The sequence below is a fragment of the Prionailurus bengalensis genome, chromosome B3 (assembly GCF_016509475.1).
Source record: "Prionailurus bengalensis isolate Pbe53 chromosome B3, Fcat_Pben_1.1_paternal_pri, whole genome shotgun sequence".
In the NCBI taxonomy this organism is placed as follows: Eukaryota; Metazoa; Chordata; class Mammalia; order Carnivora; family Felidae; genus Prionailurus; species Prionailurus bengalensis.
Genome location: NC_057355.1, coordinates 54,639,233 through 54,663,712, shown reverse-complemented (window position 1 = coordinate 54,663,712; position 24,480 = coordinate 54,639,233). Strand labels below are relative to the sequence as shown.

The window sequence follows — 24,480 nt, the reverse complement described above, 5'->3', positions numbered from 1 at the left end:
CCTATAGTATTTCTCTACAAAAATGGGATCAGGTGATTGTATAAATAGGTCACACTAAGCCTTCACTGTCACCAAAATCCCACAAAATGTAAAAGAGAATTGAAAAACATTTGTATTAGCATGGAAAATAAGAGAGAGTGTCATTACTGAATCTAGATATAGTTGTTAATAGAGGTGCTCTGTAGTTGCCTGAGGGTAAGCAGAAGATCCAAACCAGGTCAATCAGACTCTACTTCTTGTAACACTAAAACCATTAGGTGGGGCTTAATGGTTGATTATGTTCCTTCTGATGGACTATTGTAGGAGAGGAAACAAACAGGGATTTTGGGTTGAGAAACAAAGAGGCACAGGAAAGCTGGAGGTGAAAGATGGGGAAGAGGGCCTACCAGGAGCCAACTTCATCTCAGAGAACTGTCTGAAAGGAATCTGCTTGGGGATAAGGGAGCGTTGTTTAAGCCTTCAGGAAATGGAAAACTTGTTAGGTGACCACCTAATATTTAAGTGGGAAATCAGTATTAGTAACCACACAACTCTCATCCCACCTTTGGCAACCAATGGGCAATGATCTAGTTACCTTCCTATGCTTACAGTTTTTCAACTGGCCACCCTGTAGAGATACTACTCAAAAATTCCCCAGACACTTGGGGGCACAAAAGATGGGATTGTGGGGAAGGGCTCCCATAAGTTATTTTGGGGTCAAAATAAGCAGACTAAAATATCTTGAGCTGATAATGCAGGAGAGGGAGGGGAAAACACTTGTTACAGTCACATGCCAAGGCAATGCACAGTAGCAGCCTCAGACTCCTGAGGCAGTAACACAGAGTCCAATACATTTTTTTCTAGTGATCAGGGTATTAAATATCACTGGTCTTTTCCTGCCAGACTTAATGCCTTCAAAATTCAATCATGCTTATGCTTAATACCTAATTTGTCATAGCTTTAAATAAAGGTCTGATTCATTAAATCATATTCTCAAAATGTATCATACAATAACAATGTTTACGTACATCAAACTTCTGGGTTTTTAAAATAAAAAGATAAATTTGTTCAGCATCCAAATGTCTGGGTAGTTGAGTAAGCTCATTTGTTCTGAATCCTGAGAAGCTGCAACCCTAGAAAGAAGGAAGTATCACAGAACACTAATTACTTCACCCTTTTCAGTATAGTAGTCTCACAGGACTACAGAAGACAGATAAATAAATATTTAACTATAATTCATTAACATAATTATTTCACTTTCTCCTATTAAAATAAGTGAAAAATATTTATCCTACCTTAAAAAAATCTTCATATTTTCTGATTCCATGAAATTAAGAGCCCTGGCATATTCATATGCCAAATACAAAAGCAAAACAAAATCATATTTCAGAACCAACTTTGACATAAACCAAATGATCAAGAATTTTAGCTAAACTACCGATAAAGAAAGGCAGGAGAAAGCTTCTATACCTGTACCCACCTCTTCCCTCAGGGCTCCATCTATATTTATAGCTACATCTATGTTATTATAAACATTTTTCATTTCCACATAATACTTTTAAAAAAATGTTTATTTATTTTGAGAGAGAGAGAGAGAGAGAGAGAGAGAGAGAGAGAGAGAGTGGGGGAAGGGAAGAGAAAGACAGGGAGACAGAATCTCAAGCAGACTCCACAGCTATCAGTTCAAAGCCTGATGAGGGGCTTGAACCCACGAACTGTAAGATTCTGACCTGAGCTGAAACCAAGAGTCAGATGCTTAACTGACTGAGCCACCCAGGCGCCCCTCTACATAATACTTTTGATACATAATCTCATAGAACAGAAATTTTAAATACCTCTACAGTCTTCTTCGTCTCCATTTCATCTGAAAGCTGGAAAACATTTAAAACAAAATCTTTAAAAATCTTTTAAATTTTTATATTTTGTAAATTTGTTCAGATAACTTGTGTGGGTGTGTGTATGCACGCGTGTGTGTGTATCTCCTACTGAAGCCTAGAATGCTGTTGCTGTGCTAGATGCTAGGAATACAAAGATGGTCCTTGCCCTCAAGCTAGTCATAGTTAAATAAGGGAATCAGATATGTATACAAACAAAACACAGAAGGATAAAGGGCTATAACAGAAATATAAAACTACTTATTGCCATTTTGGTTCACTGGGAAATAGACTCTGAGGTGAAATTTAGTGTGCAGAATATCTACTGGGAGTGCCTTTGGGATCAATATCTATGGAAGGCAAAGAGAGAGGCATAATTGGGAAGTTAGAGAAGTCAGCTGTAATATATGCCTAACAACCTCAAAGCACTCTAAAAAGGGCTTTAGAGCTGAAAGGGCCCATCACAGTTATCCTGCACTGGGTTGAAATAGCTAGGCCTTTCCACCTCCAACTTGATCAGTCATTGGATTTAGGTGGTTCCTGGAAGAGTATGTCTTTAGAAGAGGAATTTCTCTGTAGGTGAAGCAAACCCCGAAAGGGGCTGACAGCTAAAGGGTGTCCCCTAAAGCACTCTTAGCAGCTAGGGCAACAGATCCTTGACAGACAGTTTAGGTGGTGTATCTCTATGTCCCCCATTCTACTTTACACAGAGAATAAGTAGCCTGTATACATTAGTTTTTGACCATTTCCACATCCCTACTTCCTCCAGGAATAACTAAACTTACAGGCAAATCACACACATAAACACACACGTTATACAATACGTATGTCATAAAGGAAATGACAAAGGAAACAAATTTGAAAGAACGAGAGCAGATTACTAACTGAAGGAAGATGACATTATTGACATTTTAAAAAGTATGCAAAGGAGCAAAAAAAGATGATTTAGGGAAAATAAAATCAATTATGATAAAAACAGACAGCTGTGTGCTTGAGAGCTACAGATATAATTAGTCAATGAGGATGGGGTCAGATTTAGAAAGATGTTAATGTTAATGTTAATCTCAAAGTCCTGGCTTTATTCTGTGGGAAGCAAAGATATACTAGAAGTTTTCAAAGAGCACAGTAACAGTAATACAGAACTAGTGTTTGATTATACAACCTAGAAAAGATATCACAAAAATATAAATAACACATGTTAAAATCCAGATAAAAAAATCCAATAAGACATATTTAGCAATAAAAATAATTTAAACTGTTGTTAGTATAATTCATCTAAAGGTCATTGCAATAGATCCTCAGAAGTTATCTGATAAAATTCAAAAGTCAGAATTTTTGAAATTCCTTTAAAAATTAAAAAAAAAAGAAATTACCAGTGTTTTCATGTTCCCACAACCTAGAATGGATTACTGTTGACATTTTAGTATTTGCCTAAGACTTTTCTTTTTAATGTTTATTTTTGAGAGAGAGAGAGAGAGAGAGAGAGAGAGAGAGAGAGAGCGTGAGCAGGGGAGAGGCAGAGAGAGAGGGAGACAGAGAATCTGAAGCAGGCTCCAGGCTCTGAGCTGTCAGCACAGAGCCCAATGTAGGGCTCAAACTCATGAACTGTGAGATCATGACCTGAGCTAAAGTCAGATGCTTAACCAAGTGAGTTACCCAGGCACCCCTGCTTAACACTAATTTTTAAAATAAAATGTGAAATTTATATAATAAAGTATAAAGTTCAGATTCCCTTTTTACCATGATCTCTATAGTTCTATTCGGTGTTTCCCTTCCTTCAGATAGTCACTATTATTTTTGTTGGGTTTGCATTCCTTCCATCCCATTAACAGATTTTTACCTATGTGTGTACCTATACATGAAGAATATGAACACTTCTTGTGTGTTTTTCAAATTTAAAGGAATCGTATCAACTGTACATACTATTTGGTAATTTGCTTTTTTTTAAAATTTAAATTCAAATTCACTAACAGTATAGTCTTGGCTTCACAAGTAGACTCAGTGATTCATCTCTTACACATAACACCCAGTGCTCATCCCCAAAGGTTCCCTATTTAATGCCCATTACCCATTTAAAACCATCTCTAACCACCTCCCCTCGAGGAACCCTCAGTTTTTTCTCTATATTTAAGAATCTCTTATGGTTTACCTCCCTCTCTGTTTTAATCTTATTTTTCCTTACTTTCCTCTATGTTCATCTATTAACTTTCTTAAATTCCACATATGAGTGAAATCATATGTTATCTGTTTTTCTCTGACTTATTTCACTTAGTATAATACCCTCTAGTTCCATCCACGTTGTTGCAAATGGCAAGATTTCATTCTTTTTCATCGCCAAGTAGTATTTCATTGTATATATATACATATATATATATATGTGTATATATATATATATATATATATATATATATATATATATATATACCACATCTCCTCTAAAACAAACTACTCATGAAAAACAGATGTTGGCAAGGATGTGGTGAAAGGGGAACACTTTTGCACTGTTGGTAGGAATGCAAACTGGTGCAGCCATTCTGGAAAACAGTATGAAGGTTCCTCAAAAATTAAAAATAGAACTACCCTATGAACTAGCAACTGCACTATTAGGAATTTATCCAAAGGATACAAAAATACTTATATGAAGGGGCACATGCACCCCAATGTTTACAGCAGCATTATCAACAGTAGTCAAATTATGGAGAGACCCCATATGTCCACTGACTGATGAATGGGTAATTTGGTTTTTTTCACTCAATATTATGCTTTGACAATCTACCCAGGTTGATATTTATGAAATCTGTTAACTTCCACACAGCATTTCTGTCAACCTACCTAATCCCCCTGCAAAATATAAACAATAATTAAATAAACAGAAGTTCATAGTCAACTTTTGCCAAACATCCAAAAGACAAATGATATCTAAATCTATATCTAAATCTGTATCTCTATCTATATCTAAATCTATATCTATATATCTATAAAACAAATGATATCCCAATATAACTACTATATTCTATAGTTTACAAACTAGAAAGAGAAATATAGCTAAGTAACTCATTTTCTGGGATTAGTGTAATTTTCATATGAAAACCAAAAGAAAATCATATCTTATCAAACACACATGCAAACATCCACACAAAACAATAGCGAATCCAATCCAGTAATGTAATAAAAAAGTATACCCTAAGAATATAAGAATATAAGAAGAGAATATTAGAATATAAGAATGGCTCAACTTCTGAAAAGCTACTAATGCAATCTGACACATTCATAGATTAAAAGTTGAAAGTAGCTTCTGCTATCATCACTGTGGATTATCTTCCTCTCTTTTCAAACCATGGAGATTCTTTTTCAAGTATTTGAGCAAGGAGATATTTATAGCTATAGCTGATCTCTATCAACATCACATACACATATCTTTAAAAAACTAGGAATAAAAATAAATTTTATTGTGTAAAAAAAAAATGTTATCTAAACATTTAAAATGATGCTTAATAGCAAAGTACTATCATTCTTTCTAAATTGAAGACAAGATGAGAAACCACTAACACTATTGACTAGTATGCATATACCAAAAATAATTTCCTATATACCAACAATAATCCATTTAATAACTAATGGAAAAAAATCTCAGTGACATTGGTAATTAAAACTTAAGATACCTAAGAATTAATTTAACAGGGGATGTTTAGACCTTATATGAAGAAAATCACACAAATTTACTGATGACCTAAAACAAAATTCTTATGTTTTACTCCCTTACACAAAAATAAACATGAGATGAATTAAAGAATTACGCACACACACACACACAATTATCTGTAAGAATGATACAACAGAACACAGGTGAAGGTATGTATGATCTTGTGATGAAGGAAGACTTCTTAAATATTATGGCACTAAAGGCAGAAAACTTCAATAGAAAATTATAGATCCATAAAAATATAAAATTCTGTATGACCAAAAAAAACCTTCTTTGGGCTAAAAAGCTACAAAGAAAGTGGTATAAATATGTATAACACATATTACTGAAAGAGTTAACATTTTTAAAGCACAAACAGCTGTAAAAATGAAAGAAGAACAGCCCCCCAAATGGCCGAAGTTCATAAGTAGGCAACTCACAGTAATAGAAACACAAAGGCTAAGAAAAACCTGAAGTATCAACTTCATTAGTAAAACATATGCAATTGATAACATTTATGTCAATCAACTGTGCAAACATTCAAAGATATAGTATTAAATGTGGACAAGGAAATGGGTAAGGGATCAATCACAAACTCTATTGTTACAAATATAAATTGGTACTACTTTTGTAGAGAACAATTTGGCAATACATATCAAAACACTTAGGTTTTCACATTTCTTTTCCCATGCGGTTCCACTTCTGGAAATTTATCTTAAGAAAATAATCCTGGATGAGCACAATCTTTAGCTCCAAATAAGTTCAGAGCAGCTTTGTAAATAATACTGAATAATGAAAACTAACTTAAGTGTCTAACCAAAGAGCTATTACATTAGTTTACACTTAATATGGTGAAGAAAAATATTTATTGATGAAAATTTCATAATACATTTAATGAATTAGAAATATATAATTAAAAAAAAATTTTATGTTTATTTATTTCTGAGACGGAGAGAGACAGAACATGAGTGGGGGAGGGGCAGAGAGAGAGGGAGACACAGAATCAGAAGCAGGCTCCAAGCTCTGAGATGTCAGCACAGAGCCTGACGCGGGGCTCGAACTCACAAACCATGAGATCATGACTTGAGCCAAAGTCGGTTGCTCAACCAACTGAGCCATCCAGGCGCCCCAAGAAATGTATAATTTAATCCAAATTTTCTGAATTATTTTTAAAATAAAAGAAAGGTGAAAGTGACAACTAGATAGTGAGATACATGTGATTTGCTGATAAATGATAGAATTACAGCGCTTATCCTTTCTATTGCTTATCTATTTCTTCTGATTCTCTAAAATGACTACCTTAATCATATCAGGAATAAACAAAGTAATTTTGAAATTTAAAAAACAAAATTTAATGAGGTGGGTAGGCTAGTGGTGGTACTTAAAGTCTTCATGACTGTAACATTATATAATTTTAGAATGTATTTTTGAAAAGGACTAGGTTTCTAAAAGTTCATTTGAAGTCTATTATAATTCTAATCAGACACTCAAAGAGATTTAACAAAAATTGACAAAGCAATTTTAAAGGTAATAAAAAGTAATTGCTAATATTTTCTAAAGGAAGAGGACTGACATGGAATCTGCACTATTATAATAGTGAAGCAGGTTATTATAAATTATTAAATAGCTGGAGGTTGTATTGTATACATTAAGTCTTCAAGTAACATAGTAATGTGAAAAATGCCAACACTCTAATACTGAGTGTAAAGAAGAATATGAGTCCACCTATTTTAAAAACCCATAAACAGATACACAGGCAATAAAAGACTAAAGGGAAATGTTAAAAATTCTATAGGTGCTTATCTAGGAAATTATAGTAATTATATTTTCTGTGAAAATATAATTTTTCAAGGAAGATGAACACACATCCATACCATTATCTTCTTTCTCTTATGGTGCTTCCTTAGAAATGCCTTGTATCTTTCCAATTTTCTTTTAGAACCTTTAAAGGAATGATTAGATAAAATTTAAATACTTTAAAGAAATTACATATTAAACTATTTAATGAGATCAACTAGCTATTTTGATAAGCATAATGCTAGACACACACATCCTTAGTTGAATGTACAAATACTGTATTAGGTTTCCTTTTTTTAGAAATTTCATGTTCTAACTAATTTGTCTTTGGTACTTCCTCCTAAATCTAAAGTTTTATCTCAGTTATTTCCCACTGAATAAGCCCATGTTTTTCAAATAGCTTAGCTACTTACATTTGGTTATTTCATGGTCACCTTAAATTCAATAAAGTACAGTACTTTGGAGCAAGGCCCAGTGAAAGATTATGGGGGACTACTTTGAAGTCAGGTAACCTAGACCTGAGTTGAAGCTCAGACATTTACATATTGAGGACAATGAGTATATATAAAATATATATAAAATATAAAATATTTTTTGAAAATGTACACCTGTGCTCACTCTCTCTCTATACCTCCCTCTATTACAGACACACATACAAGCTCTATATATAGCTTATATAATTTAAAAACTTTTAACACTAAAAATGATGAAAAATTCAGTAAGAAAATTTAAACTAAAACAGTAGTGAATTTAATAATATATTAAACACATTGTCAGAATTTGACAAATCAAGATGTAAAAAAGGAGGTCAGATATCTAATATAACTAATTAAATATATTTAACACACAGAAAAGACTTTGTAAGTAAACCAATATTATCATTTTTAAGGATTGTATTATGAAAAGTTTGCCCACTAAATAAAGAATACAAGAATCACCATTAGTACCTAAAGCTACTCTCTAAGCATTAAGAAATACAACTAGATAAGAAAAATATTATATAAATACTGAAAAAAGGTAAAAACAATCATTACTAGCAGATATGCTCTTCATTCAGTCTGTAGTTTTTCACTACTGAATGCTGAACACTTCCTACAGGCTAACCCAGCTCATGTAGCTCACCTTACTTTGGGTTTTAGGTGTTTCTGTTCTTACGTTTTGACCTTTGCTGCCTTGCTTGTCTCTGGTACCAACACAGAGTTGATGCAACCCTGTTTTCTTGTTATTCTGCTACCTCCACTCTAGCTTAACAAAGTTCACAACTATTTTAGGCTTTGTTCTAACAACACTTCCATTAAATCCACATGTTCATGTTCAACTAAAAATGTTGACTGAACTATGTTGAAATGAAGAAGTTTTAAAATAAAATAAATTTTATGTTTTTAGATATTTTACAACTTAGGATTTCATTCTTTATGAGAATGCACACACAGAGACAGACATGCAGACACACAAAAGTGACCATTACTTTACCATTATAAAAAAATAAAGTTTACTTGTCTCAGAAATTATGCTGTTCCACTCAAATATTTTAGAGGCATGGTTTTTCAAAAGAAGTGAACATTCCCCTAATCTTGACTCCATGGTAATGATTGCATCATGTATTCGAGGGACAGTTCCCCACAGATGTGTATAAATTGACGTAAATGAACTATCTTCTTTCATTTTCTTTACAGTGTGTAACCATTTATCACTGTCTCCAAAATAGATTTCCCTTGGCCAATAATCCTGCAAAAAATGTGAGTGAATACAACCTAAATCATTTTTGATGAATTTAAATAATAGAATTCAAAATCAATGAGCTAAAATTGAGACTTAATTCCATTGCATTATCTTTTTTTATATTACTGAAATATAATTAACATACAATGTTATGTTAGTTTCAGGTGTTCAAAATATTGCACAACACAGCATAATTTTTTATTAAATGCATTTTTGAAACTGTGAAACAATCATAAAGATTAGAAGTTTCAAATGTTTTATCAAACAAAATTTATTTCCTGAATCATTTGAAAATAAGTTGCTTACTTGACTGATGCCCCATCTTCCTCGAATACATTAGTGTGTATTTACTAAAAACAAAAACATTCTCCTACATAATCAAATATAACCATCAGTTCAGGAAATTGGCAGTCATACATTATTCCTACCTAATTCTCAGACTCTGTGCAAGTCTTATCAACTGAACCAATAATGCTGTTTATAGCAAAAGGATCTAGTTCAGTGTCATGTATTACATTTAGGCTTCATAAGTCTTTAGTCTCCTTCAGTCTACAAATTCCCCAGTCTTTTTTTGATCTCTTTGTACCATAAAACCTTGGATTATGAGTAGCTTGTTTTGTGAGTGTTCCACAAGATGAGCAAAAATTTCTAATAAATTTTAACTTGATAAACAAGTGATGCCTTACAATACGAGTAGTGCATGACCCTGAAAGTCACATGGTCACAACTGAGCCAATGGTTCTTCTCTCTCTCTCTCTGTCTCACTGATTGTAGGTGATCGTCTCCTGAGCTTTGATGCTTGGTCCCAAGCTGTGGTGTTTGGCAGAAATCAATGATTTTTCAGAATGTTGGAAGGTGCCCACAACTGGCACTCATGTATTTTTTGTCACTTCAAAGCACCTATGGACAGTCCTTTGCTTTTCCATACAGGAGTAAGCTTAGGAATTCTTTGCTTCTTTCTAGGTCAGGCTGCCTGCACATATAGAACATAGACCCTTTCCTCTGCTGCCTTATTACCAGTTACATTAAATATAGTATATAATAAGAGTTTATTAATATTAGTATATAATAAGAGTTTATTAATATTGTACTGCAGTCAACATTTGTGCGAGCATACACAATGGCCCCCATGCAGAAAAAGATTCCATTGAGTCAGTAGGTAGCAGTGATTCCATCAGTAATAGAGAAAGTTGTCCTACACAATAACCCTCCTCTCTCTCCCTCACACCAGCCAGGAACATTTTCAAAGTTAAGTGCAGGTTAATTCATTTATTTTTCTTTACATTTGTATTTTCTTTATTATTTTGTATTATATTACAGTATTGTAACCACTTTTATATAAATATTTTTGTGTTGTGGAATGAATCATCTGAGTTTCCATTATTTCTTATGGGGAAATTTGCTTTGATATACAAGTGCTTTGGATTACAAGCATGTTTCTGGAATGAATTATGGTCACAAACTAAGGTTTTACTGTATTTAAAACCATGAGTTCACAGTGAAACCTGGAATTCCAATTCCAAACATTCTAGTTTTCTTTCTGTCCATAGTACAATTACCACCTCCAACAGTGAAAAATCTAGTTGCCATTATCTTTAGTATATGTACTTATTTGATCAATCTTTTCAGGTAACCAACCTCTCCTCTCACTGGGAGCTTCTTTTCTATGTAGATGCCCTTTTCATCCTGCTTAGACTCTGATGTCCAATGCCAGGCTGCCAATTCTTCAGGGATACCTTCCTTACCCCTACCTGAGCTCTGACTTCTCATACCAAGCCACAGCCTACTTCCATACATCCCTGGAAAAACTCCTCATCCCCAGCTACAGGTGGATATCATCTCACTCCCTTGGACCTTAGGCATCACATGTATACCCTCCTCACCATGGTTGAATTCAGATAGCTTTCCCAGGGCCATCACAGTACATCCTCCTCCCCAGTGCCAATATGGACACCTGCCTTGTTTGGGTCCCAAAGTGGCTTCAGGACTAAATTGCTCAGGAAAGGAAAGAGAGTAAGGGAAGAAGAGAAAGGGAAATGAAGGGAAAGGAAGGAGTTTCATAATAATATTTGAAAATCTAAATACAAGATTATCTTTTAATTATAATCAACTAATAGCAAAACAAAAAAAGTTGGCCTACATTAAGAAAGGTGTATGAGTAAAAGAATGTTTTTTGCAATGGTAGAAAATCTGCAGAGAATAAACTCTGGAATGGAATTTGGGTGAGATATTCTGGGAATTTAGCTAAATGGGAATAAATATGAAGTCTGCAGATCAGGAATTATTTAAAATTTTAAATAGCTTTGGTCTAATCCACTTGCCTTTTTCTTCCTTTAAAGACTTTCTGAACCCATCATACATGTCTTATTTATAAATTATACTCTCTAATAATAGCAGGTACCTGAATAATATCTAGCTTCTAACTCTAGAAAACTTTCCTACAGGTATCTATGTCCCTCTACCATTTTAGAAAAAAGAATACACTTAGATACCTAAGTGCCATCTCTCAACTCCTACATATTGTATCTTAAACAAGACACAACCACCTGGAGAAGTTTCCTGCATTAAAATTTGGGTCTTATGTATCAAAAAGTACAAAGACTTTGGAAGAATAAGATATAATCACAGGATGCAATTCTTGGAAACAAACATTGTCAAGTCAGAATGACAGCCACATTTGAAAACAGTCCCTAGGGGTCATGTGTTGCTATTGTTAGAGGAGATTTGGGAGAGAGGAGAGACTAAAATGGAAATGCATTTGCAAGATTTTACAATATACACAAACCTTAATGAAAAATGTATCCTTATGCCAGACTTGAGATATCACAATCCTTGTTCCCAAGATATTGAAGTATATTATGAGGTGAATAAAGTATTCCGTAATCCTATAAGCCTGATATAAGATTCTGTCTTCTGTACTTTCCTGATTTTTCACTGGCTTCTTTGTGGTTGCATGATTAAATGGATACCAGACGGTGATCTTGTGGCAGATCATACTTGCCTTTCCCCCTCATTTCTCTATTTACTTTCATTTATTATTCCTTTCTATTTTTCCTTCAACCACCTGCTCCTTGAATAGAGTATCATCTGAAAGTAAATTTTGTGGCCAGTCCTAGGGAAGGTAAACTGGAGTCAACTAGCAGCCAACAGGAGAAGAGCAGCCAGGCAAAAATGATGTCGTTACTGGCAGAGAGAAAATCAACACTACTAGGGTTTAAGCATCCGGAGTCCACAGTGATTATATTAATTTAAAAACAAATGGGGGTGCCTGGGTGGTGCAGTCGGTTAGGCGTCCGGCTTCAGCCAGGTCACGATCTTGCGGTCCGTGAGTTCGAGCCCCGCGTCGGGCTCTGGGCTGATGGCTCAGAGCCTGGAGCCTGTTTCCAATTCTGTGTCTCCCTCTCTCTCTGCCCCTCCCCCATTCATGCTCTGTCGTCTCTCTCTGTCCCAAAAATAAATAAACGTTAAAAAAAAAATTTTTTTTTAAAAATAAAAAAAAAACAAATGTATTCCAATTCCAAAGAGACAAAAGAATTGGACTGGAAATTTCTGTTCCCTAAAGAGTTAAATTCTCCATTATAGCACTATAGTCTTCAGTGATAACTTCAGGAAGACATTTATCTTATTTAAAAGGTCAGTGAAGCAAGAATCGGCTATGTGCTTGTTATGTTTAATTACTGCAATTAAACTTTGGCAGTGGCAGAGGCACAGAATATGACATACTGGTACACAACTAGAGATTGAGCCTAGTAGCTAGACAGAAGGGCTCTCTTGAAGTTTGAAAAGAGATTTTGTTTACTGAACATATGATTAGGTCTTCACCCATGTCCTAAGCCCTAAAAAAAAGTGCTGAGGTTTCCAAAAATGAGTAAAAAATATGAAGAATGACCAGGGTTAGAAGAATTGACTTTTAACTCTTTCCTTAAGCTTTAAAAAAAGGAGGGTTTTAAAGAATGAATGGATGGATGGATGAATAAACAGACAAACAGATAAATAAATAGGTTGTTCCCTAAAGAAAGACAATGGGATTGAAATAATTATTCCATCATAAAGTACCTTTGATCTTCTGAGAAAAATCACAGTAGGGATCTGAGTACTCTCTAGGTATGGATTATAAGTGTAGCAGACTTGTTAATGAAAAATGATACAAACATAAAGTACTCTTAAATAAAAGTCACATGAAAGCAGAAAAACAGGACACAGAGGAAGAAATAAACATCAGCGAAGATCAAATGAGATGTGTAAATAAGGAAAGAATTCAAACCAACTCTTGAGTACCTAAAGAACTGAAAAGGACTAAAAAAGCGTAACACTAAAGGGAAACAGTGCAGAAGGAGGGGGATGTAAATTCCACGATGTAAATTCATTGTTGTATTTCCAGGGTCCAGAACAATACCTGGCACCTGGTAGGTAGTGGATAAAAATCATTAATGAATGAATGAACAGGATAAGTCAAAGAATTGATAGTAATGCAACACTAGTGGAACAAGAGGCTGTTATAAAAACAGAATACAAAAATATTTTTATAAAAATAAAAATAGAAACAGAATGGTGATGGAGTAAAAGGGAAAGAAGCAGGAAGAGAATGTGGGAATTGATCAAATAGATAAATGAGAAATGACCAGAGGTAAAAAAGTACACAGAACTAGAACAAGAAATAGGAAGAGGGGAAAGACAGGAGTAGAAGGTACAAAATATTAAAATTACAAAAGAAAAATAAAAATGGTAGGAATCGGCCAAAATGAGACATCTTTAGATGACGTGATGAAAGATAAGTGATAAGACATGAGAAACTAACAGCTAACATGTAGGTTCCAGGTACTGGTCTACTGCTAGCTAGGAGTGGAGCTGGGATCTGAACACAGGCAATCTGACACCAGAGCCTCTGTCCTTAACCACTACACCACTATGCAGATACACACCTTTGCTTTTATATTTTAGAGGGAAATTAATAGATAGGCTTTCCAGGAGGCCATAAGCAGTTTAGAATATATTTAATTTATATTTTGTTTTATTCATTTGCTTGTTTATCATATGCTTCAATTCTAAAAAAAAAAAAAAAGCAGTTCCATGAAGGCAGGGATCTTTGCCTCTTTTTATTCACTAGTATATTCTAATTGTAATAGGCACTCAAAAATATTTCTTAAATGAATTTGAGGAAGTTATTACTTTCTTATGATTGCCTATAAGATAAAAGTTTTGTCCAGCAAATAAGAAATTAAATATCCAGTCATTTTATTCCTGGATGCTTTCAAATATTCAATAGTATGGCAATGCATAGACATAGTCATGTCTTGAAAAAAAGTAACTACAGATTACAAGTATTTGGTTGGGAAATCGAGACAATAAGAACAACTTTACAGATAAATCCATAAGTGATAAAACAGTACAAATAGATATACGTTACTTTATCAAATGCCATATGATAAAAATTGAAAGCTATCAATATAAACGCTGGCCTTTGGACACAAGGACAGTGCTTCTTACATGCCATTAATAAAACATTTGGTTTGATTTTTATTTTATTCTATCTTTGGTAAAGGGCTGGCATAAACCTGTCATCTTGATTTGATTAGTATTCTTTTTTTTTTTTTTACATTTATTTATTTTTGAGAGATAGAGAGAGACAGAGCACAAGTGGGGGAAGGCCAGAGATAGAAGGAGACGCAAAATCCAAAGAAGGCTCCAGGCTCTGAACTGTCAGCACAGAGTCTGATGTGGGGCTTGAACTCACGAACTGTGAGATCATGACCTGAGCGAAGTCAGACGCTTAACCGACTGAGCCACCCAGGTGCCCCTGATTAGCATTATTCTTTTTTTTTTTTCCAACGTTTTTTATTTATTTTTGGGACAGAGAGAGACAGAGCATGAACGGGGGAGGGGCAGAGAGAGAGGGAGACAAAGAATCGGAAACAGGCTCCAGGCTCTGAGCCATCAGCCCAGAGCCCGACGCGGGGCACGAACCCACGGACCGCGAGATCCGTGAAGTCGGCTGAAGTCGGACGCTTAACCGACTGCGCCACCCAGGCGCCCCAGCATTATTCTTAATTTAAGCAGAGTGATTATGCATTTTCCAACTCAAATAATTAGAAATTTTCATCTGAAATCATAGATCTTTAAGCATATATGATGGTATAGTCTAAATATCTCCATAATTATTTGCTGATTTTGGTTTAACTATAATCCTTTCCCCTTGGCATTAAAAAGACCCCAAACATTGTGATTAGGCTATAGCACGTTTCCATCATTATTTAAATCAAAAAACAGTAAAACCTTGGCTTGTGAGTAACTTGTTCTGTGAGTGTTCCACAAGATGAGCAAACATTTCTAATAAATTTTAACTTGATAAATGAGCAATGTCTTGCAATATGAGTAGTACATGACCCCGAACGTCACATGATCACAACTGAGCCTATGGTTCTTCCATGTCTCTCTCTCTCTTTCTCTCTCTCTCTCTCTCACTGTGGAATTGTGGGTGATTGTCTTCCATGCTTGGATTGCTCAGTCTCAGGTTGTGGTGTTTGGCAGAAATCAGTGATTTTTCAGAATGTTGGAAGGTGCCCACAACTGGCACTAGTATATTTTTGTCACTTCAAGGCACCTTTTGGACAGTCCTTTGCTTTTCCATACAACAGTAAGCTTAGGAATGCTTTGCTTCATTCTAGGTCAGGCTGCCTGCAGATATAGACCCTTTCCTCAGCTGCCTTATTGCCAGTTACATTAAATACAGTATATGAGAAGAATTCAATAATGTACTATAGTCAACACCCGTGCAAGTGTATACAATGGCCCTTGTACAGAAAAAGGTTGAAAAGAAAGGTGGTAAGAAGGAAATGATTCCAGTATAAATTAAGGAAATCATGGAGAAGTATGAACAAGGTACGTGAGTAGCTGAAGTTGCACAATTTTAGAAGTCTACATCTGCATCTCGGCTGCAGAGGAAGAGGAGAAATCTCTCACTTCAAATGAGATTAGGGAGATGTGTAAAATGTGGGAAACAGTGCAAAATTTTGTAGAAAAGCACCAGCCAAATAAGGCTGTAGCAGTGCAAGTGATGAAACTGTTTAATGACAATGCAATGTCACATTTCTGCAAAATCCTCAAAAGGAGACAAAATCAAGTGTCATTGGATAGGTTCCTTGTTAAAGTTGCACAAAAAGAAAAAGATGCCATTGAGCCAATAGATAGCAGTGATTCCGTTAGTGATAGTGAAGGCTGTCCTACACAATAACCCTCCTCCCTTGTCTCCCTTACACTAGCCACAAAGGTTTTCTAAGGTAAGTGCAGGTTAATCTGCTTATTTTTCTTTATACTTTGTATTTTTTTATTATCTTATATTATATTACAGTACTGTAATCATTTTTATATGAGTATTTCAGGTTGTGGAAAGAATCATCTGAGTTTCCATTATTATGGCAAAATTTGCTCTGATATACAAGTGCTTTGGATTATAAGCATGTTTCCAGAGTGAATTATGCTTGCAAACCAAGGTTTTACTGTAGTTGCAAAAAGTTTGTGCTAATAATTGTTTAAAATATTTGGCTCTGCTACAGTGACTGAAATAAACTCTTGGAAACTAGGAATATCTTCATATTCTATTTGCTCCTAAAGGGAATTCAGTGCTTTTCTAACACATTAAAAAAAAACTTATTTAAACAAAGAATTGAAAATAGATGTTAAAAATATAGGTATTTTTGCAATCCTATTCTCAACAGTTTAGTTGCAAATTTAGTATAGCAAATTCTGTTTATAAATAGGTACAAATTATTCAGTCCAAATTACTCAAAGTATGTACACACCTCATTTTTAAAAAGTCTCCTTTCTCTCTGTTTTCCACACTAACATCTTTAGCCTAGTCCTTGACACTCTCCGATGCAAAACAAACCTGATCTTCAGACTCACGAGTAAACAGACCCAAGGGAAAACTTGTAGCAAGCCCAATAACTCCAGAAGTCAGTACTTAAATGTTAACAATGGAAACAGGAGCTTTCAACATGAAAACACAGTTTTGAATATTTCACCCTGATTCAACAATCAAAGAAACTGATACACCACCCCTGCAAATTACCTGTGAGTCTAAACTGTGGTACATGGATAAATGAGGGAAGTACCAATAATTATCAGATATTCTTTAAGGTGTAAATGTTCAAAACAAACATATTAGCAAAATTATATAGAAACGTTTGTATCATCCTTCTGATGGGATACAGATCTAAAATTTTCGCAAAGTCAAAAAGAGAATAGAATATTGACAAGGCTACAAGATAGAGCCTACTGAAAGGAGATAAATATTTATAAGTATTTCCCACATTGAAATGTAGTTTTTTTGAATTTCTATTCTCAGTCTTTTCTTAAGCCTTCCATATCTTCACAACTGAGGTTTTAAAAGATGTGATGGCACATAAAATAGATGTACTACTTACCCAATTTTGAAACTTTAAGAATTCTTCAATGTTCATTGGAGGTTTATGCATTTTCTAATGAAGTAAAATCAACATTGCTAATTAATATAAATATTGCTAACAAACTCAACATAAATTAACACTGTTTATGATGTTTACACATAATTTGCTTAAATAAATGATGCTCCTGGACTTAAGTTATAATTTTCAGAGCCATAAGGCATTGTAAAATATTCACTTTGTAAAGTCCCTGCACTTTGAAAAGGAACAGAGATCAGTGTTTAAATTCTGAGCCTCTAAACCAAATTCTGTAAAAGGCTTCCTTCTTATATATTGCTTCTAGGGGAAAAAACTCCACATTAATCCTGTTGAATGTCCTAACTTCAAATTCCTACAAGAGTTCCAAGATATTTTGGGCTATGTTGGATGGTGTCTACAATAAATCCAAAGCCAAAAATATATTAACTTGCCTCTCTTGCTGATGAAGTATTTAATAAAAGGCCACACTAGTGACATGGTGAAAGTAACTTAAATGTTTGGATATTTCCATGTAATAAGTAATAGTCCGATTTTATTAGTAGTTTCCTCATAAGTTGAAAACATATTCTTTCATTAGACAAATTAATTTTAATCAGGACCACATCTTGTTCTTCTTTGCCTTAGAGACTGTACACATTCTTACTTCTGCTTGGAAGGCTCCCTGTTCCAAACCTTCTCTGTCCAATCCCTTCTTGATCTTATTTTAAATATCAAATTAAAAGTCACTTGTTCTAGGAAGTCCTCCTTGTTCCCCAAAAGATTCTCTTCAGTAACACATAGATTTGTATCTATATGAGGATAGAAACTATGGTATAAGTCACTGCTGAATTGTGAAAATTTCATACTATGATTCACTCAGGATTAGTACACAATAAGTACTTGCAATGTGTATAAATTAATGAATAAATGAGTAAATAGATATCAGAAAAATGAGTATTTATTCAGAACAATAATATGATCATTTCTAGAGAATGAAAAACCCATTAGAAGAAGGCAAAAATAAGAGGAATTCAGAATATCCTAATACAATATCCTAATGGTCTGATGATGGCATGTCTGAAAAGATTGCAGCACATTTTAATTTACCATAACATATATTTCGCATATATAAAATGATAAAGATTACAAAATCACCATAGTTTTGTAAAAATAGCTACACTTTTGAGGTTGAAGAGAATATTTCATTCTCTAATACTGTTTGAAATATGGTGAATATAAACAAATATATAACAGATAACAAATAACAAAATAAAAGGAATATGTGACAATCGTTACAAAAAGAAGCATTCAGAAGCAAAGCTGCATTGAGCTGTCACAAAAATTTAATGGAAAACATGGGACTCTAGATTGAGAAGGGTAAGAAATAAGAGAGATGGTATGCACAGAATGCTTAGAGACAAAAAAAATATTAGGGATACAATATCTTCAGAGAGAGTGAATGTAGTAGTCATCTAGAAGAAAGCTATCAGTATATTTTGAAATGTATGAAATATAAAGAAGCTAATTAGAACAACTTAAATGTTGCCTTTTTCTTATAATGGCTATCAGACCACTTCTAGTACAAAGCACTAAAAAAATCCCCATATTTCTGTTTTAAAAATTCTTTTTTTTTTAATTTATTTTGAGAGAGACATAGAGAGCAAGCAGGGGAGGGGCAGAGAGACAGGGAGGCAGAATCCCAAGCATGCTCCACACTGTTAGCACAGAGCCTCATGTGGGGTTTGAACTCACAAACTGTGAGATCATGACCTGAGCTGAAGTAGAGTCAGACGCTTAACTGACTGAGTCGCCCAGGCGCCCCTTTTCTTTTCTTTCCTCTTTTCTTTTCTTTCTTCCTTAATTTATTTATTTCTTTTTCTTAAGAAGAGTTGACACACATTATATTAGTTTCAGGTGTACAACATGGTGATTCAACAACTCTACGCTGTGCTCGCCTGAAGTACAGCTACCATTTGTCACCATACAACACTATTATAACATCATTGACTATATTCTCTATGCTGTACCTTTTATTCCTGCAGCTTATTCATTCTACAACTGGAAGCCTGTATCTCCCATTCTTCTTCACCCATTTTGCACATCCCTTTAACTCTAGCAACCATCAGTTTGTTCTCTGTATTTAAAGTTCTATTTCTGCTTTTGTTTAATCATTTGTTTCGCTTTTTAGATTCCACATATAACTGAAATTATATGGTATTTGTATTTCTCTAATTTATTTCACTTTATTACACTTTAGGTCCATCTGCATTGTTGTAAATGGCAATGTCTCATCCTTTTTATGGCTGCATAATATTTCATTGTGCGTGCATGTATGTGTGTGTGTGTGTGTGTGTGTGTGTGTATGTATACACACATATATACATAACTTTTTTACCTACTTGTATTGGAAAATAATACATTCCAATTAAAGAAAATTAGAAAAATAAGTTAAGGAAGTAAAACTCACACAAGTTCCAGCTAATTTCAATATAAAATTCCAAAGTTCTCTAAGGTTAGTGTTAAAAAGAGGTAGGAATAAATTAAATGGACTTCTGCTCTAAGTAGAATGTAGAAGGATGCAAAACACCTATGCTTCCCTGGTAACAACAAGGGAAACCCAGACAAAATAAAAATCTCACTTTTCTATGAGGTTAGTGAAGAGTAGTGGGTGCTAGTAAGTAGTATGGGCTACATAATTTGGAAAATGCAGAGCCCCTTGTTCAAAAATTATTAAGAATTTTAAGATGGTAATATCAGACCATTAAACCAAGTGTAGGGTCCATCTAATCATAAGGGCCTGTGCAATTGCAAGCCCATGAAGCCTTTCTACCTGGAAGCCTGGATGACCAGAAATTTAAAAAAAAAAAATCCCCTTTATAAGTGAGCATAAAGCTGTGTCAGTTTCCTTACCCGGCAGTGATCTTTAACCATCCATTGAGGGAACTGTTGGTCTGCCATGGTGCAGGAACTTTGCAGAGATGAAGAGAAATTAGCTGGACCTTAAGCATCTGCATGAGCTGGAGGAACAAACTGGAGTCTGAAAGACACCTAAATACAAAAACAAATGACTCAGACAAACAATCCCTGCCCAGACCCTATGACTCCCTTCTGAGTTTTATCAAAAAAGCAGCAGTTCAGGAGGGGCTGGAAAGATAGAGGACTTAAAGAGGCCAACACATTCTTAACATTACTTGGGCTTCAGGGCCCTGACAGAGTTGACTTCAAAGGTGAAGCAAAAATGTAAAAAAAAAAAAAATCAGTTCCAACTTCTCCCAATTGAATATTGACAAGATATAAGAGTTGGCTATGAAGAGGGAAGTTGGAAGTTGGGTTAGACACAGGTGAACTTCAATCCAATTAAAGCAAAAGTAAAGTTCAACTCAAGTCTAGGAGGAATCAAAAGATCAGTATCTCACTTTGAATGTCAAGGAGATAAAAAGGCTTGTGCTAAATTATACTTCATCCTCTATAATTTTTCCCACATAATGTCTAATACACAATAAAACAATTGAAGATGTACAAACAAGAAGTAAAATGGGACCTATAATCAAAAGAAAACACAGTCGATGGGGCATCTGGGTGGCTCAGTTGGCTAAGCATCCAACTTCGGCTCAGGTCATAATCTCATGGTCTGTGGGTTTGAGCCCCCGCTTCGACCTCTGTTCTGACAGCTCAGAGCCTCGAGCCTGATTCACATTCTGTGTCTCTCTCTGCCCCCCCTCCTCACACTTTGTCTCTCTCCCTCTCAAAAATAAGTAAACATTAAACATTTTTTTTAAATAAATAGAAAAAGGTATGAAAGGTATGAGCAGAAACCAATGAAATAAAAATATGAAAACAGAGAAATCAACAAACCAAAAGTCTGTCTTTTAAAAGATGAAAAAAATAAACCCTTAGTAGAAATGAATTTAAAAAATGAAAGGAAAATGTATATGGGAGGAAAAAATGATCTGCTAGGTTGAAATATTTTAATTGCTATATTTGATTATAATGCTTTACCACTTTGGCAGAATGTCTGAGGACAGATTACTAATAACTACACAACAATTTGGCTATTATTAAACAAAAGAAAGTAAAAGGTTGTATTAAAAGTTAACTTGATCATATGTGGCTCAGGGTTGAATGATATTTACAAATGTGAATTTAAACAAAAATTGAGATATTACTACATTGAGAGATGAGGGGATAAGAACGTGTACAGGTAGAGAGAGAAGGAATGTTCTTGTACCTGGGGGTGGTGTTATAAAAGAGCTTTATCATTGACTTCCTTAGAAGAAAGTCAATGAAAAATGTCTGAAATTGAAAAAATCAAAACACTGTAATATATTATGACATATACAGTAAATAACAAAAGAATTATTAAAAAGTCTTGAAAGAATTTTCCTTTTGAGAGAACTGAGAATAGAATGGAGGGGTTGGGAACTACCAGGCTTTGGTGAAAAACCTAGAATATGTCAACTGTTAGTGCTTACCAACATGTGTATGTTTCTCTACAGTTCCAAAGCTCACATGCAGTAAAGTGGGAGGGGGAGGGATCTTTGATATGTGGGCAAAGTGATATATGCCAGTTTTTAGGGATGACCTCTAAAACTTTTGGTATGATTCAACATGCTTTCTTTCTTGTCAGATGAGCTGTGGACTCAAGTCTTAGGAGATAGTAGAACCAGTAAAAATTAAACAAAAGAACACAAGAAACAACCTGCATCCTTGAGTCTAATGTTTCATCTGACTAGTAACTTCTGAATTTCCTGTGAGAAATAAAAATTTATTGTATCAAACCCCTGAAATGTCGGGGTTTTCTGTGACAGTAGTAAATTCATCATGGTGGTTTAAAAAAAAATGGCCACAATTTCCTTGACAATCTTTTGAGAAGTGGTATCTATCTATGTCCCCTTTCCTATAATCTGGACAGGTTTTAAGACACACTTATAACCAAAATAATGTGTGAGAAGTGACACTGTGTTACTCTTTGATACTGGGTCAGAAAAGAACATGTAGTTTCTGCCTTGTTCATGGCAATGCTGGACTGTGGAGCACTCAGAAGTCTGATTATGCAGCTGCCATACTGTGAGGAAGTTCAGGCCACATGGAGAGTCTTACACACAGGATTTCTGCTGGCATTCATAGACTTCCGAGCTGAGTTATCAGAGAAAAGCTGACTCTCTGTGCCATGCTGAACACACAATCCATGAACACAATAAAAAAGTTGTTTTAAGTCATGTTTTGGACTAATGTATTACAGAGCACAAGTAACCCAATACTCACATCACTTCAATGAATAAACAGTATCATTTGCTTTTTTTAACCTGAGCACCTGAACTAAAGCAGTTAAAGAAGAAAAAGGCATGAATTATTTATTCTTGGCTTGGAGACTCTGCTATTGTTAACTTTTCCACCCAGAAAGTTCATCTTTCCTCCTAAAGCAGTGGCTTTCAAACTTTTTAAAGAGAAATGCACAAGAAGACGTACATTTTATAAATGCACGCACCCACACAGAGATCTTCCTTATGATGGGGTTAAGTTTCGATAAACCCATGGTTAAGTTGAAAATGTATTTAATACACCCAACCTACCAAACATCATAGACTAGCTACCGTAAATGTGCTTAGAATACTTACATTAGCCTAAAGCTGGGCAAAATCATCTAACACTAAGCCTATTTCATAATGAAGTATCGAATATCCCATGTAATTGAATACTGTACTGAAAGTGACAAACAGAATGGTTGTAAGTGTACTGATTGTTTACCCTTGTGATGGCCTGGCTGATATGGCTGCTCACAAGAGAATTTCATATGACATATGGGTAGCTCAGGAAAATATCAAGTTAAAACTCAATGTTTGGTTTCTACCGAATGCATACTGAATTCACACCATTATAAGGTCGAAAAATCCCAAGTTAAACCAGGGACTGTCTGCAATTTAAAACTCCATGAAATAATACTTCACCAAGTGCCATGTGCTGACATTTCCACAGTATACTATTTCATTTTTTTAAATGTGTAGTTTTGGGGTGCCTGGCTGGCTGTGTCAGGGGAGCCTGCAACTACAGCTCTCAGGGTCATGAGTTCAAGTCCCACACTGGGCCTAGAACTTACTTTAAAAATTAATAAAAATTTTAAAAACATGTAGCTGTGACTCACTACATTTCCTTGCTTACAAATGGGACTTCCACCAATGGGTCCCACACATTCCCCTTGAAAAGCACTGCTCTTAAGCCATAATCATTCTTCAAGGCCTTACTCAAGTCCAACCAATGAGCCTTTGTTGACCACTCCATTCTGAGCTGTTGTAAAATTACTACAATTTACTAGTCACGTTGTGTTTTCTGTACTACCCAGGTTTTAACTTGATGTCCTAAGCTCGTCTAGCGCAAGGTTCTGTCCTTTACCTCTTACATGCTAAATTCAAAGTACTCAATAAATACAATGCTTAATATCTGGCCATTGTGTTTCTGAATCTCACAATTGGTTGGGATTTTCTTTGGGGTGGGGTAAGGAAACGTGGTTTAATAATCCACCCACGTATTATGCTTAATTCCAAAATGGAAGAGTACACAAAGAGTGGTGTGTAGTTTTCAAGAGAACCAAACCATCAAGGTACAATGTTTCTAAGAGCTTTCATTACTACGCACCGCACGAAGTACTCATCTTGACATAGCCATAAAAACGTAACAGAACCAAGTTCTCTCACGACTAAAACATTTTTGGAATTGGAAAAATGGAAAAGTGTTCCGTGGGATCAGCATTTTTCACAACTCACTGCAACTACACCTTGAGGGTACACTTCCAGAACCGCGTGCCACTTAAGCAGGAAACTCGGCTGGCAGGGTGTGGAAGCTCAGCCTCACCAAGCGGGCCTCACTGCCCTGGGATCCTGTCTCTCTAGCAGAGAGGCTACACCGCCCGCAGCCCGAGAGGCTAAGGCGGGACTTCCCCCTCTAACCCCGCCCCGCGTCCCTCCCCAGCCGTTACTTTCCGCGCGGGACCTGCGCGGCGCCGGGCTCT

The 24,480-nt window shown here is 35.2% G+C and overlaps 1 protein-coding gene across 3 annotated transcripts in view; it reads right to left on the bottom strand.

Annotated features, from left to right (window-relative positions):
• FAM227B (family with sequence similarity 227 member B) overlaps positions 1–24,429 on the bottom strand; it is a 202,409-nt gene extending 177,980 nt beyond the window's left edge. The window contains exons 1-7 of one of the 3 annotated variants that reach the window (XM_043555450.1): positions 24,236–24,429; positions 20,385–20,522; positions 17,478–17,531; positions 8,829–9,060; positions 7,410–7,477; positions 1,815–1,850; positions 1,008–1,112 (exon numbers count right to left, since the gene is read on the bottom strand). In XM_043555450.1, coding sequence (XP_043411385.1) covers positions 1,008–1,112; positions 1,815–1,850; positions 7,410–7,477; positions 8,829–9,060; positions 17,478–17,531; positions 20,385–20,432 — 543 coding nt within the window. In that variant the 5' untranslated portion in view covers positions 20,433–20,522; positions 24,236–24,429. The remainder of the gene's footprint in view (positions 1–1,007; positions 1,113–1,814; positions 1,851–7,409; positions 7,478–8,828; positions 9,061–17,477; positions 17,532–20,384; positions 20,523–24,235) is intronic. The other 2 variants (XM_043555451.1, XM_043555452.1) reach the window with 2 other exon arrangements.
• Between the last annotated feature and the right edge of the window lie 51 nt (positions 24,430–24,480).